This window comes from Neoarius graeffei, chromosome 19 (assembly GCF_027579695.1).
Source record: "Neoarius graeffei isolate fNeoGra1 chromosome 19, fNeoGra1.pri, whole genome shotgun sequence".
Taxonomy (NCBI): domain Eukaryota; kingdom Metazoa; phylum Chordata; class Actinopteri; order Siluriformes; family Ariidae; genus Neoarius; species Neoarius graeffei.
Window position 1 is genome coordinate 67,599,238 of NC_083587.1, and position 18,880 is coordinate 67,618,117.

Genomic DNA, 18,880 nt, shown 5'->3' on the forward strand with positions numbered 1-18,880 from the left:
TTGTTGTTGGTCTTAACAACTCCACCCCCCCGCTGACGTAAGCGGTTCTTTCCTCTGGCCCAGCAGAGAGTTGGTGCTAGTCTGGAACCGGTTTTTCTGGCCCCAGAGCCAGTTCTTTGTCAGTGGAAACAGAAAACCCGGTTCCAAACTAAGCACTGGACCCGAACCAGCCCTGGAACTGCTCTGGTGGAAAAGGGGCATCAATTGTGCCCAAACTCATATTGAGTTGTTTACCTTTGGACTCAGATTACTGCTAAGCAGAGGTAAACTTGAACACACTAGTGAGGTGAGCGTGAGACATGATGCAAATTCAAGTTGCACCCAATCTGCTTTTTTAGTGATGGATGGGTGCATTTTCCACCCAATTAATTATCTTCTGAATATTACATGCCCAGTAATAAAAAAGAAAGTTAGGTAACGTCAGACCTCCAGTGCGCTTTGATCTCTGGAGCATGGTCTTGCTGATTCGGCTTAATTTATTCCCCCAAATAAAAGGGATAATAGTTTTATCTAGTGTTTTGAAAAAAGATTTTTTAATTAAGATGGGGATATTTTGGAAAAGATATAAAAACTTTGGCAGTATCATCATTTTAATCAGACTGACTCACCCCGCTAATGATAATGAGGCCTAGCGGGTCATATCCTGTTTACACTTTTTTAAAAGGGCAGTGAAATTCTTTGTGAAGGTAGTTGAAAAACTTAAAGTGGCCTCAACACCTAGATATCAGAAGCCCTTTTGGACCATTTTAAAGGGGAAAAGGTCGGAGGGGAGCGCAGCTGCTATTGAGTTGAGAGGCAAAAGTTCAGTCTTTTGCAGATTTATTTTATATCCAGATATTTTCCCAAATTGATTCAGCATATCTAAAATATAAGGACGTGATAAGGCTGGATTAGATACATATAAAAGCAAATCATCTGCATATAGAGAAACTTTAAACTCTTGCCCCTTCCGCTGCACACCTTTAAAGTCTTTGCAGAGTCGAAGCGCTATCGCTAGGGGCTCAATAGCCAGTGCAAATAGGAGTGGGGAAAGGGGGCATCCTTGTCTCGTCCCTCTTCCTAGTGAAAAGTAACAAGACTGCGTGCTATTGGAAACAACAGATGCTAACGGTGAAGAATAAAGCAGCTTAATCCAGGATATAAAACTGTCCCCAAAGCCAAACCCTTTGAGCATGAAGAATAGGTATCCCCACTCAACTCAGTCAAAGGCCTTCTCAGCGTCAAGAGAAATTACTACCTCTGGGCACTTTGACCCAGTTGAATGGATGATATTAAATAGTTTTCTTAAATTTGAGTATGAATGCCTGCCCTGAGCGAAGCCTGTTTGGTCGGGTGAAACAACATCTGGGACCACATTCTCCAAGTGCTTTGCCAAAACTTTGGATAGCACTTTGAAATCAACATTTAGCAAAGAGATAGGTCAGTAGGACGTGCACAGTAATGGATCTTTATCCTTTTTTGCCAACAGTGTAATAAAGGCCTGCCTCAGTGTCATAGGCAGGCTGCCTGAGGAAAGTGCCTCTTTAAACATTGCTTGCAGAATTGGTGCCAATTGATGAGAAAACTTTTTATAGAATTCAACTGTGTATCCGTCAGGCCCGGGGGACTTGTTATTTTGCATTGAGTTAATGGCTGTAATTATCTCAGAAGTCGAAATGTCTTCACTCAGATTACTATTTTGTTCCTCTGACACAGTTGGGACAGTAAGGTTTTCAAAGAACGTACATAGAAGTTCATCATTCCTACATTCTGATGTGTAAAGGTTCACATAAAAGTCTTGAAATGCTTTGTTTATGTCGTTACGATCCGTCAGAAGCTTTCCTGTGTGTGACTGGATCTTTGTGATGGAGCGGGAGGCAGCTGCTTGTCTTGCTTGCCGTGCTAATAATCTACTTGCTTTGTCCCCATGTTAATAGACATTATGTCCAGATTTCAAAATAAGACGTGTAGTCTCATCAGTAGAAAGAAGATTGAATTCAGATTGTAGCCGCAAATGTCCCTTGTAAAGATCTGGGTCTGGGGAGTGAGCATATTTTGAGTCAATATCAAGGATTTGTTGTGAGATCTCTGTTAATTTTAAACTTTATTCTTTTTTGACTTTAGATGAATATGCTATAATTTGCCCTAAGCGTTTCCCACAATGTTGCATGTGAGATCTCTGGAGAGGTGTTTGTTTCTAGGAAAAACTGAATCTGGTTTGAAATTAGTTCTACAAATGTGTCATCTGATAATAGTAGAGAGTTCAATCTCCAAATCCTGTTAATGGGTGGTCGGTTTGGAATGTTCAAGTCAAACACAATGGCACTATGATCAGAAATAACAATACTATTATATAAAATTCCCTTGACTTTAGATAACAGTCCATTATCAAGTAGAAAGTAATCAGTGCAGGTGTAGGTGTGGTGTACATTAGAGAAAAGTGAATAAGCTCTGGTGTGGGGAAACTGAAACCTCCACACATCTGAGAGGCCACACTGATTCATGAAATCCTTCACCACTCCAGCAGATCTAGAAAGATTTTGGGAAATGTTGGACAACCTATCCAAAGTAACATCCAATACAAGGTTGAAATCCCCTCCTATTAAAAGAAAATTATTGTCCAAATTAGGTATTAAAGAAAATATTTTCTCAAAAAACTGAGTGTCATCAAAGTTAGGTGCATATATGTTAACCAGAATCACAGGATTGGCAAAGAGTTGTCCAACTACTATAGTGTATCGTCCGTTAGGATCATTAATTATCTCTTTAGACTAAAAAGAGATGTTTTTATTTATTAAAATGGCTGTACCTCTTGCTTTTGCATTAAATGTAGAGTGGAACACCTGACCAACCCAGTGTTGCTTCAGACCAGCAATATTGTTATTACAAAGATGGGTTTCTTGTAAAAACACTATATCCACCTTCAACTGTTGGAGATGAGACATGACTCTCCGTCTTTTAATTGGGTTATTGACCCCTTTTATATTCCAGGATATGAACTTAATGGGGTTGCCCATGACCTTGGTAGATCTACTTGTCAGTGTGATCTAAAAAGGGGGATAATAAGAGAAGCAGAGTCAGAGTTGGAAGACAGAGGGGAGGAAAAGATAGAAAAGACAAATGAAAAGAGGAGAGAGAGGAAAAAAAGAAGAAAAAGGAGAATAAACAATGTACCTGTGAGCCCCATCCCATCCCAGTTACCCTTATGCACTTGTGCTTACTTCTAGTTTGCACTTTTTACACGTTTAACTCTGTGTATATGAAGAAAAAGGAAACATACTGTCTATAGTAAACCATTACCCTGTAGGTCTCAAAATAGCAGTGATGTGAACATTACCTTGTCATATACACTAGGCTATCTATGTTGTATATCAAACCGATGAAGATGTAAAGAAAAAAAGGTCTATTGAGGTATTTCACCCACGTGACCAAGCCACGTGATGCAGCCATTTTGGACGGCACGCTTAAGTCCTTCAGTGCAAGGCGGTATGAGATGGTGGAGACCTTTGCACATTTTAACAAGAAAGTAAGCTGTGATTCGTGTTAAATTGGATCTGTCTTTTATCACAAACACTGTACCCAGCCTTGGTATGGAGCCAAGGTTGTCGACAGAAGTCAACAGTTTGATGAAGGATGACCCCAGCAGTTTGAAACGGTACAAGGTAGGCTATGTTCACAACACTGTCTTGTTACTCGGGGGATCCGAGATCCCCTGAAACAGACATGAGATCCTTTGAAAACATGATTTGGGAAATGTTGGGGGGTCTCTAAAATATTGGCAAAATGATGTTTATTGACATAGCAATCGTGTGTAACGGGAAGCATTTGCATATCCGAAGTGTTGTGTTTACATGACAACGACTGCTGCTGCCAGGTTGGTTGTTGAGTAGCCTGACTGGTTTTTTGTTTTTTCTTGCGTGTGGTATCATTGTTGACGTGAGGTTGTTTTTTGAACATGCCAATGCGGACACGATTTCCCCTGATGAGTTATGACTTCAGACGCGATGCGTGTGTGGAGTCCGCGTGATATGTGCGTAAGATAGGCTTCTCATGTGTTTGGAGATCCGCGCTCTTTTTTTTTTCTCTCTTTCTTTCTTTTTACTTAATTTGCCTGTTTATTTCTGTGTCCCGTTTCTTTCTAGCCTCTGTTATTGCGTTTTATGTCTGATGTCTGCTACATGCAACCCTAGACAAATTAACACTGCCTTGTTTCACTGCTCAGATGGGTTAACAAACACTGACCCATTTACTTTTTGCTATATATTTTATCAAAATTGCGTTAACTGATAAACTAACCTGAAATGAAATGATCACTGCAAAGTCTGGAGTACTCTGTTGGCTCCCAATCCTGTCTCTTCACAGCTGTAATCCCTCTTGTCTGGGTCAGTAGGAAACCGGTAGTGATGTGTCGGTCGCGAACGATCCGGTTCAAAGAGCCGGCTCTTTGAAGTGAACGACGGGAGCCGGCTCTTCGGTGGGAGCCGAGTTGGGGAGCCGAATTAGTTTTTTGTCCTTAGGTACCTCAGAGAGAGAGACTTTCACAAAAAAAGTTGCTGTCCGATTGCGTCTTTGTGTTGTCTATTACCATTCAAAGGAAAAAAAAGTAGCATGGTGTACGCCTACTTTTTTTGGTTGGGAGGGTTGATGTCATTCACAGCTGCGAAAATACGAAAATTGGTGTAATGCTTAAAGCTGTGGAGCGCAGGGGAGAGGAGTCTGTGAGGCACCTGAGGAGGGGAAAATCAGCTGTGTATTTTATATTGGTAATATAACAGTTTTGCATTATGTTTGTGAGAAAATAATTTATAAATTGGTAAGTAAGTTTTATTTCTATAGCTAGAACATTGTTACACTGCTATACTTTACAAAGCTTTACAATGGCTACAAAAACTAAAAAATAAAATGGAAAACATCCTATTGATAAAATATAAATAATAATGTAATTAATTAACTAGTTAATTGCAGCAATTAAATCAAAAATAAAATCTCAGGAGCCGTTTGGGAGCCGAAAGAGCCGGCTCCTTATAGTAAGAAGAGCCAAAAGAGCCGGCTCCCGAAAAAGAGCCGAAATTCCCATCACTAGAAACCGGTAAAAGGAGCGTCCTGCACGCTGTCCCTGTCTGTTGTGGCAGCCCACAGCACAACAAGCAAACACCATGGTTATTTATAGAGTGCTTACTGACAAATTAAGCTATTCTAGGTGTCTGTAACATTTTTTTTCAAGCCGGTTCTCCCTCTCTGTCTGCAGCGTTAGTATGTAGCTTGATGTTCAAAATGGCGGACACCGGGGCGTCACGTGACCCTGTGACATCAGGTGAAATACCTCAATATATCCAACAGTCAGCAGTTCACTGAATGAACTATTAGTCTAATGTGACTTAATATTAGTTGAAGAGGTAAATGAAAAAATGAAAATAATTACAAATAAAATAATATTTCTATTCTTTCATTCATACAAAATGGCTGAGAAGGCAGTATGAATAGCACTGAGTGCAACCAAGTTGTGGCCTATCACTCAGAAGCAGGCTTCTGCTAGTGGATATCAGTTAAGCGCTAATATAAAAAGGTTAACATAGAGCAAAGATACAGTCCAGTTCCATAATGTAGCGGTAACAATTTTAAGAAAGCTATAACAGTAACCCAGTCCAAAATGGATGAAGCTTTCTTAATCATTTCAAACCAATTTCAGCCAAACTTGTACAAACTTTCACAACGAAATTCCTGAACTCTTGGCAGTTGCTACAATACAGCATGAGAAAAAAAATGGGAAAATAAATAAATAAATAAATAAATAAATAAATAAGACCTGGATTAACTTTAGAAGTAATCTTGGTGGTAGGAGCGTCATTCCTGTTGTGGCAGTTGTCTAGCTTCCAAAAAGGCAGCAGCTTTGGTTGGTGTATTGAACTCATGCTTGGCACCGTTGACATTCACCCAGAGTTTAGCAGGGAAGAGTAGACTGAAGCGTAACCCAGCTTTTTTCAACTGGGCTTTTATCAGGGTGAAGGTGGCTCGCTTCCTTGCTACCTCTGCACTGTAGTCTCCGAAGATGTGGACCTCCGACCCCTTGTAATCCAGGAAGCCCCTCTCCTGGGCAAGCTGCATTATTTGTTGCTTCATCTGGAAGTGATGCATGCATGCTATGAAGGGACGCAGTGCGCCCTCTCGTCTTCTCTGGATGGTTAGTCTATGTGCTCCCTCAATGACCACAGGACGGGGGAAGACGCCAGCCCCAAATATTTCTTGCAGACAGGATTCGATAAAAGAGGTGGGTTTTGCCCCTTCTTCTCCTTCTGGTATGCCCGTAATACATATGTTGCATCTTCTGGATCTATTCTCGAGGTCATCCAGTTTTAGCTTTAGCTGTTCGTTCTCCTTTGAAAGATAGACAACAGTGAATTCCAGTGTAATTATTCTGCCCTGAAAGTCATTCACTGAAGTCTCGATGCACTGGATTGCCTGGCCATGTTTAGCGATATTTGCATGGTTGGAAGAAATTTGTGCCGTCAGATTTGTAATAATTCCCTCTTCCATGCCTGCAAGTACGGTAATTTCTGTATGTCGGCTAGAGAAGCAGCTTTGGGATCAAAAGGTTGCTGGCTCAATTCCCTGGACCAGCAGGAATGGCTGAAATGCCCTTGAGCAAGGCACCTACCCCCCAACTGCTCCCTAGGCTGCTCTGGATTTGTTGTACGTCACTCTGGATAAGAGTGTCTGCTAAAAGCCTGTAATTAGGGCCTGAGCACTGGAGGTGCGTGTCCACTGGAGGGCACTGTACTGAGGTGCAAGGCCCTACTGCTTTCCTCAGGATTCTTCTTCTTCTTGTTTTTCTTCAAGACTTGGTAATTTTTGAGGTGGTTCCCATGGGTGAAAACTCATGAAATTTGGTACACACATCAGTCCTGGCCATCGCTACTCAGGGATAGAGGCTTGGCCCTAGGTATATCTGGGGGACTCCATAGCACCCCCACATGTCATTGAGACTTTTGCCCAGTATATAGACCCATCCATGTCAAATTCGGTAGGTGCGTTGGGAGCCCCAAGATGAACAAAATTGTAATGTACATTGTATTAGCCATACTCAACAGGAAGTGAGTTATTTTTTGTTTTGTGCATTTTGACATGTTACATTTTGATGCTCTCCTCCTAGGTAGTTTGTTGGATTCATGCCAGATTTGGTATACTGGAGGTGCTCGGGCCCTTCATCGCCACTTGTGCCTATATTGTAATGTGTTTTTTCTTCTGTACCAATGTTCCTGTAGAGATAGGTGAATTGTTGGGCCAGCAGGAGGCGCACTCCTCTTCCCTTGCTCACCAGCAGCTAAACACACAGTCACGATACTCTACACACACAAACCCAACAGTGTCCTGACTAATCTTATAACAGACGTGCAGAAATGTGTTTAGACTCATTGAAAATGTCTGATAAGTCAATAACAGGAACGCCAGTGTACTGTGAGAAAGGTAAGGTGTTTATTATTTTTTTTAAAAACCGCAACATGGCGATGTGTATAAATTATACAGAATACTGTAGATGTTTTGTAGGTCACATGGATTGTACAATTACTCATTTTTACGAGCTGATCAGTGATTCAAAGCACTAATAAGTTCTTCACTTCTTTGATTTGAAGTACTCTTCGATGGCATCCTTGGCCTGAGACTCTTTGCCGTAGTCCTACTCCACCATGCGGTGTTTGCCCTCCCTGTTGACCTTGCACAGTCCAACCCTCTCACCAAGTTTCTTGTTGTCATCTACCTTGATGACGTTGATCTGATGCTCGGCGCACAGGGCTTCCACCAGCGTGATGTACATGGGCTCGTCGCAGTTGGCAGCGAGAACACACAGGTGAGCCTGGCGCTTATCCAGAGCCTTGGAAGCCTCCTGGATTCCACGAGCGAGTCCATCACGGATGAGTGCGGTCTTCAGCACCTCAGGCAGGGCGGTGTTCACATCCATCACATCCTCCTATAAGAACTGAATAGTAGAATATATGAATAAATTAAATGTTGATAGGCAGCTTTGCTGTGCTTTTCCTCATGTTTTCCTCTGGACCCTCCAGTTTTCTCCCACGTCCCAAAACCATGCCTAACTCTAAGCTCATAAAATAAACTAATTTCCAATAACAGTTTCCAATGTGTATATTTTTGTGCAGTTATAGATTTTTTTTTTAATGAAGGCAAAGGTGTAGAGATACTGTCAGGACATCCTGGTTGTTTACTCGGCACGACTACACTACAGAACACACCCACGTAATTTTAACAGCAGAGCGATGTCAGATGAGCCGTCATTCTGATATAAAATCACACATGTGAAGACGAGCCGCACCGAGTCCTGCTGCGTTTTTAAACTAATTAGCTGTCATTTCATCAGAGTGCCAATGAGGAAACACCAACGCTGAACAGCAGCTCAACACATCACAAGAAGCTTCCTGTGAGCAAAATGAGGCTCCGCTGGAAAAATGTGAAGAGGATTGTGGGAGACAAGAACGAGTTGACTTCCTGAGGCGTTACAGTGAATCGATCCGTCCATTTCTCCCTGTAAATCCTTTCATTACATGCCTCCCTTTACACAACTCAGCTCTCTCACGTCTGTAACAGTGACACCGAGCGAGAGCCGAGGGACAGAGAGGGATTCCCACCACACGTCAAGACGGAGACAACGATCCACTGCTACAGAAAACAAACACTCATTTACCCACAATGCACCTGTCAGAATGAGACGGAGTAATTGCACAGGGTTTAGAAGATTTTGGTTTCATGTTGGTATAACTGTCCAACTGTCCCTTCACTGAGACTGACAGACACAGGGGCCACACCTCCTTCCCTGAGATGGACGCAGAAGCCACGCCTCCTTTAACGAAACGGGTTCAGAAGCTGGTGAGCTTATTTTCAGAGACAATTATTTTTAAATTAGCAAAGAAAAAATATTTAAAAAAAAAAAATACAGAAATAAATCACATTTCATACATTTGAATATTCTCCTGTCTTTTCACGCTTCACGAAAAAACAGGTCTTTTTTTTTTAAACCAAAGCTGCAGATCAAACCAGAGCTGAAAAGAAAGAGGATTAACGCCAGATCTGGCATTTCCATCTGTCAGAGACGAGGAGATGAAGTGGATTTCACACGCTGTCTCATTAGCCTTAAATCTGAACGTGTACCCTTATTCACTTGGATTTGATCAATTACAATTATAATGAGGACGTTAATAAGGCCTCAGGCTCCTCGTCAGATGCCCAGCTCGTTATCTTTCTGAGACAGGATAATTAAAGAGAACTTATTATTCTTTATGAATAGCAAAACTTCCACGATCAGATAGTGTGCGTGTGTGTGTGTGTGTGAGAGAGAGAGAGAGAGAGAGAGAGAGAGAGAGAGAGAGAGAGAGACCCAGAAGCCTATATAATCAAAAGAAGAGGCAGGTAAGGACATGACAAAGGCTCTGAACAATAAAACACAAAGGTGAAGCAATTAACCTGCTGAGGATGTGTGTGTATAAATAAAGAGCTCGTTTCCTGTGTGGAAACATGCGAATAAATTATCACTGAGCTTCAGAAGACGTCTCTACAGAAATAAAAATGAAGTGCATGTGAGAATTATGCTTAAAAGATAAAGAGGTTAATTAGGGACACAAACATTAACACAGGTGTAGAGAAGCCACACCCGTTTTACTGAAATGGACTTCGAGAAGACACACCTTCACTGAGATGGTAATAGAAAAGCCACACCTCCACTGAAATGGTCTCAGAGAAGCCACACCTCCTTCACTGAAATGGTCTTAGAGAAGCCACACCTTCACTGAGATGGTCATAGAGAAGCCACACCTTCACTGAAATGGTCATAGAGAAGTCACACCTCCACTGAAATGGTCTCAGAGAAGCCACACCTTCACTGAGATGGTCATAGAGAAGCCACACCTTCACTGAAATGGTCATAGAGAAGTCACACCTCCACTGAAATGGTCTTAGAGAAGCCACACCTTCACTGAGATGGTCATAGAGAAGCCACACCTCCTTCACTGAGATGGTCATAGAAAAGCCACACCTCCACTGAAATGGTCTCAGAGAAGCCACACCTCCTTCACTGAAATGGTCATAGAGAAGTCACACCTCCACTGAAATGGTCTCAGAGAAGCCACACCTCCTTCACTGAAATGGTCTTAGAGAAGCCACACCTTCACTGAGATGGTCATAGAGAAGCCACACCTCCTTCACTGAAATGGTCACAGAGAAGCCACACCTCCACTGAAATGGACTTAGAGAAGCCACACCTCCTTCACTGAGATGGTCATAGAGAAGCCACACCTCCACTGAAATGGTCTCAGAGAAGCCACACCTCCTTCACTGAAATGGTCTTAGAGAAGCCACACCTTCACTGAGATGGTCATAGAGAAGCCACACCTCCTTCACTGAAATGGTCATAGAGAAGCCACACCTCCACTGAAATGGACTTAGAGAAGCCACACCCCCTTCACTGAGCTGGTCATAGAGAAGCCACACCTCCTTCACTGAAATGGTCATAGAGAAGCCACACCTCCTTCACTGAAATGGTCATAGAGAAGCCACACCTCCTTCACTGAAATGGTCATAGAGAAGCCACACCTCCTTCACTGAAATGGTCATAGAGAAGCCACACCTCCTTCACTGAAATGGTCATAGAGAAGCCACACCTCCTTCACTGAAATGGTCATAGAGAAGCCACACCTCCTTCACTGAAATGGTCATAGAGAAGCCACACCTCCTTCACTGAGATGGTCATAGAGAAGCCACACCTTCACTGAGATGGTCTTAGAGAAGCCACACCTCCTTCACTGAAATGGTCATAGAGAAGCCACACCTTCACTGAAATGGTCTTAGAGAAGCCACACCTCCTTCACTGAGATGGTCTTAGAGAAGCCACACCTCCTTCACTGAAATGGTCTTAGAGAAGCCACACCTTCACTGAGATGGTCATAGAGAAGCCACACCTCCTTCACTGAAATGGTCTTAGAGAAGCCACACCTCCTTCACTGAAATGGTCATAGAGAAGCCACACCTCCTTCACTGAAATGGACTTAGAGAAGCCACACCTCCTTCACTGAGATGGTCATAGAGAAGCCACACCTCCACTGAAATGGTCTCAGAGAAGCCACACCTCCTTCACTGAAATGGTCTTAGAGAAGCCACACCTTCACTGAGATGGTCTAAGAGAAGCCACACCTCCTTCACTGAGATGGTCTTAGAGAAGCCACACCTTCACTGAAATGGTCTAAGAGAAGCCACACCTCCTTCACTGAGATGGTCATAGAGAAGCCACACCTCCTTCACTGAGATGGTCATAGAGAAGCCACACCTTCACCGAAATGGTCTTAGAGAAGCCGCACCTTCACTGAAATGGTCTAAGAGAAGCCACACCTCCTTCACTGAGATGGTCATAGAGAAGCCGCACCTCCTTCACTGAAATGGTCTCAGAGAAGCCACACCTCCTTCACTGAGATGGTCTTAGAGAAGCCACACCTTCACTGAGATGATCATAGAGAAGCCACACCTCCTTCACTGAAATGGTCAAAGAGAAGCCACACCTCCACTGAAATGGACTTAGAGAAGCCACACCTCCTTCACTGAGATGGTCATAGAGAAGCCACACCTCCACTGAAATGGTCTCAGAGAAGCCACACCTCCTTCACTGAGATGGTCTTAGAGAAGCCACACCTTCACTGAGATGGTCATAGAGAAGCCACACCTCCTTCACTGAAATGGTCTTAGAGAAGCCTCACCTCCTTCACTGAAATGGTCTTAGAGAAGCCACACCTCCTTCACTGAGATGGTCATAGAGAAGCCACACCTTCACTGAGATGGTCTTAGAGAAGCCACACCTCCTTCACTGAAATGGACTTAGAGAAGCCACACCTCCTTCACTGAAATGGTCTTAGAGAAGCCACACCTTCACTGAAATGGTCTAAGAGAAGCCACACCTCCTTCACTGAGATGGTCATAGAGAAGCCACACCTCCTTCACTGAGATGGTCATAGAGAAGCCACACCTTCACTGAAATGGTCTAAGAGAAGCCACACCTTCACTGAAATGGTCATAGAGAAGCCACACCTCCTTCACTGAAATGGTCTTAGAGAAGCCACACCTTCACTGAAATGGTCTTAGAGAAGCCGCACCTCCTTCACTGAAATGGTCTTAGAGAAGCCACACCTCCTTCACTGAGATGGTCATAGAGAAGCCACACCTCCACTGAAATGGTCTCAGAGAAGCCACACCTCCTTCACTGAAATGGTCTTAGAGAAGCCACACCTTCACTGAGATGGTCATAGAGAAACCACACCTGCTTCACTGAAATGGTCATAGAGAAGCCACACCTCCACTGAAATGGTCTTAGAGAAGCCACACCTCCTTCACTGAGATGGTCATAGAGAAGCCACACCTTCACTGAAATGGTCTTAGAGAAGCCACACCTCCTTCACTGAAATGGTCATAGAGAAGCCACACCTCCTTCACTGAAATGGTCATAGAGAAGCCACACCTCCTTCACTGAGATGGTCATAGAGAAGCCACACCTTCACTGAAATGGTCTTAGAGAAGCCACACCTCCTTCACTGAAATGGTCATAGAGAAGCCACACCTCCTTCACTGAAATGGTCATAGAGAAGCCACACCTCCTTCACTGAAATGGTCTTAGAGAAGCCACACCTCCTTCACTGAGATGGTCATAGAGAAGCCACACCTCCTTCACTGAGATGGTCATAGAGAAGCCACACCTCCACTGAAATGGTCTCAGAGAAGCCACACCTCCTTCACTGAAATGGTCTTAGAGAAGCCACACCTTCACTGAGATGGTCTAAGAGAAGCCACACCTCCTTCACTGAGATGGTCTTAGAGAAGCCACACCTTCACTGAAATGGTCTAAGAGAAGCCACACCTCCTTCACTGAGATGGTCATAGAGAAGCCACACCTCCTTCACTGAGATGGTCATAGAGAAGCCACACCTTCACCGAAATGGTCTTAGAGAAGCCGCACCTTCACTGAAATGGTCTAAGAGAAGCCACACCTCCTTCACTGAGATGGTCATAGAGAAGCCGCACCTCCTTCACTGAAATGGTCTCAGAGAAGCCACACCTCCTTCACTGAGATGGTCTTAGAGAAGCCACACCTTCACTGAGATGATCATAGAGAAGCCACACCTCCTTCACTGAAATGGTCAAAGAGAAGCCACACCTCCACTGAAATGGACTTAGAGAAGCCACACCTCCTTCACTGAGATGGTCATAGAGAAGCCACACCTCCACTGAAATGGTCTCAGAGAAGCCACACCTCCTTCACTGAGATGGTCTTAGAGAAGCCACACCTTCACTGAGATGGTCATAGAGAAGCCACACCTCCTTCACTGAAATGGTCTTAGAGAAGCCACACCTCCTTCACTGAAATGGTCTTAGAGAAGCCACACCTCCTTCACTGAGATGGTCATAGAGAAGCCACACCTTCACTGAGATGGTCTTAGAGAAGCCACACCTCCTTCACTGAAATGGACTTAGAGAAGCCACACCTCCTTCACTGAAATGGTCTTAGAGAAGCCACACCTTCACTGAAATGGTCTAAGAGAAGCCACACCTCCTTCACTGAGATGGTCATAGAGAAGCCACACCTCCTTCACTGAGATGGTCATAGAGAAGCCACACCTTCACTGAAATGGTCTAAGAGAAGCCACACCTTCACTGAAATGGTCATAGAGAAGCCACACCTCCTTCACTGAAATGGTCTTAGAGAAGCCACACCTTCACTGAAATGGTCTTAGAGAAGCCGCACCTCCTTCACTGAAATGGTCTTAGAGAAGCCACACCTCCTTCACTGAGATGGTCATAGAGAAGCCACACCTCCACTGAAATGGTCTCAGAGAAGCCACACCTCCTTCACTGAAATGGTCTTAGAGAAGCCACACCTTCACTGAGATGGTCATAGAGAAGCCACACCTGCTTCACTGAAATGGTCATAGAGAAGCCACACCTCCACTGAAATGGTCTCAGAGAAGCCACACCTCCTTCACTGAGATGGTCATAGAGAAGCCACACCTCCTTCACTGAAATGGTCATAGAGAAGCCACACCTCCTTCACTGAGATGGTCATAGAGAAGCCACACCTTCACTGAAATGGTCTTAGAGAAGCCACACCTCCTTCACTGAAATGGTCATAGAGAAGCCACACCTCCTTCACTGAAATGGTCATAGAGAAGCCACACCTCCTTCACTGAAATGGTCTTAGAGAAGCCACACCTTCACTGAGATGGTCATAGAGAAGCCACACCTCCTTCACTGAAATGGTCTTAGAGAAGCCACACCTCCTTCACTGAGATGGTCATAGAGAAGCCACACCTTCACTGAAATGGTCTTAGAGAAGCCACACCTCCTTCACTGAAATGGTCATAGAGAAGCCACACCTCCTTCACTGAAATGGTCATAGAGAAGCCACACCTCCTTCACTGAAATGGTCTTAGAGAAGCCACACCTCCTTCACTGAGATGGTCATAGAGAAGCCACACCTCCTTCACTGAAATGGTCATAGAGAAGCCACACCTCCTTCACTGAAATGGTCATAGAGAAGCCACACCTCCTTCACTGAAATGGTCATAGAGAAGCCACACCTCCTTCACTGAAATGGTCTTAGAGAAGCCACACCTTCACTGAAATGGTCTTAGAGAAGCCACACCTTCACTGAGATGGTCATAGAGAAGCCACACCTCCTTCACTGAAATGGTCTTAGAGAAGCCACACCTCCTTCACTGAGATGGTCATAGAGAAGCCACACCTCCTTCACTGAGATGGTCATAGAGAAGCCACACCTCCTTCACTGAGATGGTCATAGAGAAGCCACACCACCTTCACTGAGATGGTCATAGAGAAGCCACACCTCCTTCACTGAAATGGTCTAAGAGAAGCCACACCTTCACTGAAATGGTCAAAGAGAAGCCACACCTTCACTGAAATGGTCAAAGAGAAGCCACACCTTCACTGAAATGGTCAAAGAGAAGCCACACCTCCTTCACTGAGATGGTCATAAAGAAGCCACACCTTCACTGAAATGGTCTTAGAGAAGCCACACCTCCACTGAAACGGTCATAGAGAAGCCACACCTTCAATGAAATGATCATAGAGAAGCCACACCTCCTTCACTGAGATGGTCATAGAGAAACCACACCTCCTTCACTGAGATGGTCATAAAGAAGCCACACCTCCTTCACTGAAATGGTCTTAGAGAAGCCACACCTCCTTCACTGAGATGGTCATAGAGAAGCCACACCTTCACTGAAATGGTCATAGAGAAGCCACACCTCCTTCACTGAGATGGTCATAAAGAAGCCACACCTCCTTCACTGAAATGGTCTTAGAGAAGCCACACCTCCTTCACTGAAATGGTCATAGAGAAGCCACACCTCCTTCACTGAAATGGTCTTAGAGAAGCCACACCTCCTTCACTGAGATGGTCATAGAGAAGCCACACCTTCACTGAAATGGTCATAGAGAAGCCACACCTCCACTGAGATGGTCATAGAGAAGCCACACCTCCTTCACTGAGATGGTCATAAAGAAGCCACACCTCCTTCACTGAAATGGTCTTAGAGAAGCCACACCCCCTTCACTGAAATGGTCTTAGAGAAGCCACACCCCCTTCACTGAAATGGTCTTAGAGAAGCCACACCCCCTTCACTGAAATGGTCTTAGAGAAGCCACACCCCCTTCACTGAAATGGTCTTAGAGAAGCCACACCCCCTTCACTGAAATGGTCTTAGAGAAGCCACACCCCCTTCACTGAAATGGTCTTAGAGAAGCCACACCTTCACTGAAATGGTCATAGAGAAGCCACACCTTCACTGAAATGATCATAGAGAAGCCACACCTTCACTGAGATGGTCATAGAGAAGCCACACCTTCACTGAGATGGTCATAAAGAAGCCACACCTCCTTCACTGAAATGGTCTTAGATAAGCCACACCTTCACTGAGATGAACAGACAGAAGCCACACCCCCTTTACTAAGAATGACAGGCATAGAGAAGCCACTCACCAAAACTGACAAATGGAAGCCACGCCCCTTTTACTGAAAAAGATGGGCGTACAGAAGCCACATCCCTTTTACTGAGACAGACATAGGGAAGCCACACCCCATTTACTGAGACAGACAGACATAGAGGAACCACACCTCTTTTAATAAAATGGACAGGCATAGAGAAGACACACCCCTTTTACTGAATCTGAAAAGTATAGAGAAGCCACAACTCCTTCCATAGCAAAGCCACACCTTTACTGAAATGGACAGACAGAGAAGCCACACACCCCTAGTGAGAATGACAGGCGTAGAGAAGCCACACCTCCTTCACTGGTGCCAGTATATTTCAGCCCAAAACCTGGTTACCTCTGCCAAGAGGTTAAAACCTGCCTATAGATGAACCTCAAACATGTATCCATAGCAACAAAGAAATGTGAAGGAACACAAAATCTATGGGCCAAACATATAGCGCACTAACAGGAGGAGGCTCAGGGCTGGGACTGGTTCAGTCCATTATTTATTACTGGTTCAGTCCATTATTTACTGGAACCTTAAAATAGAAGGAAGATTAAAATAAAACTTTAGAGCATTCCCATGTGTTTAGGTTTGAAATCTCACTCTTTACATATGTGTTATTCATGTTCAGCTCTTACTCAGGGTGTGGGGGCCAATAATTCTGTGTGAATGTGAAATGATTGACAGGTGACACTGACAGGAGCTGCAATGTGCGTTAAACTGTGTCGATCTGAGGTAACCAGTTTCTGCCCCTTTACCCAAGAAAACTGTTGAAATAAATGAATAAATAATGAGAGAAAAAATGTTAATGGAGATATATTAACATATCACATGTCAAAATCGTGGCCTATGATGTCTGAAATAGCTTTAAAAAGCTTTAATAAACGCGTTAACAAACTAGCTAGGCAGCTAACAGCCGCGACGAAGCTTCAGCGGTTACCATGACAACCACTCATCACACAACATACGAAACATTACATCAAATTAGTGCACTGATGTCACAGTGGAGCACGAGAACCGCACTAAATCACATGTTTCCTAAGAGCATCGTAGCACTAAGATCATCGTTAAATGGTCGCGCGAGCAGCACAATGAACTCTCTCTCTCTCTCTCTTAGTTAAGATGCTTTTAGCATTAAGAGGCTTCTGGGAAACCCACCACTGGTGTATTATTTAGTACAAGAGTGTGTTTAACACCTGCGATACTGCAGTTAGTTTGTGAAATTAAAAGTATGTAAATATTAAAGCATGACACAAGCAGGTGAGTGCTCCATTCTGAAATAAATATATAATCGTGAAAAAAAAATGTGCAAAGTTTATTTCAGCATCAGTGAAGGTGTAATATGAGCTCAAATTAACTTTAAGGTTTTTAATTTTCCTAAAATTATTTTTTAATGTATTTTTGTCCCATTCCTGGATAAATTACACTCACTCGGGTAGAAATGTATATTCCTCAGGTGCTTGTAGGTTATTCTTTTTTTTTTTTTTTAAAGATATTTTTTTGGGCTTTTTGCACCTTTATTGGATAGGACAGTGTAGAGACAGGAAATGAGCGGGAGAGAGAGAGAGACGGGAAGGGATCGGGAAATGACCCCGGGCCGGAACCGAACCCGGGTCGCCCGCATTCACGGCACGGCGCCCTAACCACCCGAGCCACGACGCCCCCCGCTTGTAGGTTATTCTAATGCAATAACAATAATGATCCCATTTAAATCATAATAATCATAATAAATGATGTAAAAGTTAAATAACTTAACAAATTCCACTGTTTTTCCTCACAGTGTATTTCCATTCCATAATCAGTGTAGTCTGTTAAAGACACTAAACAGGCTTTACTCTGCATCAGAGAAAGAGAAGAGCTTCAACTTACCTTCAGCATGGAAGAAATAAACCCAGGCAGCTGAAGGTTTAATGAAGAAATTACACAGAGGAAAGTGTGTGAAGGTTTTCTCCATGCAGGCAGTGAAACTCCATCCTGATCTCAGGTGTAGAGAAGCTGTGGAGAGGGAGGCAGAGAGAGACAGAGGACTGGAAGAGGCTGAGAGTTTTCCATCCAGAAGGTTTGGTGTTTTAGCTCCTCTCTACACTGAGCTTTACACTGACACCCCGAACTGCTCGGGTTTTAGTTTAGCCTGCTGATGATGACATGCGGCCATTTAACCGGAGAAACACCGACATCTAGCGGTCAAACCGAGTAAACGGTCATAAAATTCCAAATTCCTGGGCTTCCTAAAATCCCAGGAAGGGTGAAAAGGCATTTAATTAACATGGACGTCACTAGGATTGAGAGGTGGGCGGGGCTAATAGGCTTAGTCAATTATGCATTATTTGAAGAACATTTATCAGAATCTGTTATCTGGATCACTTTCTTTTTCTACCCTGCTATTTCTCTCCTAAGTCTTCAGGATATCTCCTTTATATTAACAAAATAAGTCTAAATCAGTTCATTCGAGGCTGGGGCTATGTTTATGAAGAAAGATGCTTGCAAATATCTCCATCAGTGCATTTGGTAAAAATTAATTAGGTTATATTCCAAATAAAGCTCTTTATTTCAGTCTGATGCACTGAACAGGAAACAGCATAATGGTGTGGTGCTTTATTTAATTAGTTTAGTTATAACTAGCTTAGTTCAAAATCTGAGTGAAATCTGACAATACAGACAAATATGAATGTTTCTCAAACTTCTGCCAAATGAGAATACAGTATACCTTAACCCTTTGGGGGACACTTAGTTTTCAGAGCAGATATCAAACAAATAAATAAGCTTAAACTGATAGAAAGAAAATTTGCTCACCATTTCTGTCCTCTCAAAAACAGCTTTCATTATTTAAGTGCTAGCTAGAGCTACTTTACGAGATGGGCTAAAA

At 43.5% G+C, this 18,880-nt stretch overlaps 1 protein-coding gene across 1 annotated transcript; it reads right to left on the minus strand.

Moving 5' to 3' along the window:
• Positions 1-7,460: 7,460 nt before the first annotated feature.
• LOC132867519 (small ribosomal subunit protein eS12-like) lies at positions 7,461-18,549 on the minus strand. The gene is made up of 2 exons (XM_060900474.1): positions 17,884-18,549; positions 7,461-7,945 (listed from the first exon to the last, which is right to left on the minus strand). The coding sequence occupies exons 1-2, from the start codon at positions 17,890-17,892 to the stop codon at positions 7,655-7,657; spliced, it is 300 nt and encodes a 99-aa protein (XP_060756457.1). The 5' UTR covers positions 17,893-18,549; the 3' UTR covers positions 7,461-7,654.
• Positions 18,550-18,880: the final 331 nt, after the last annotated feature.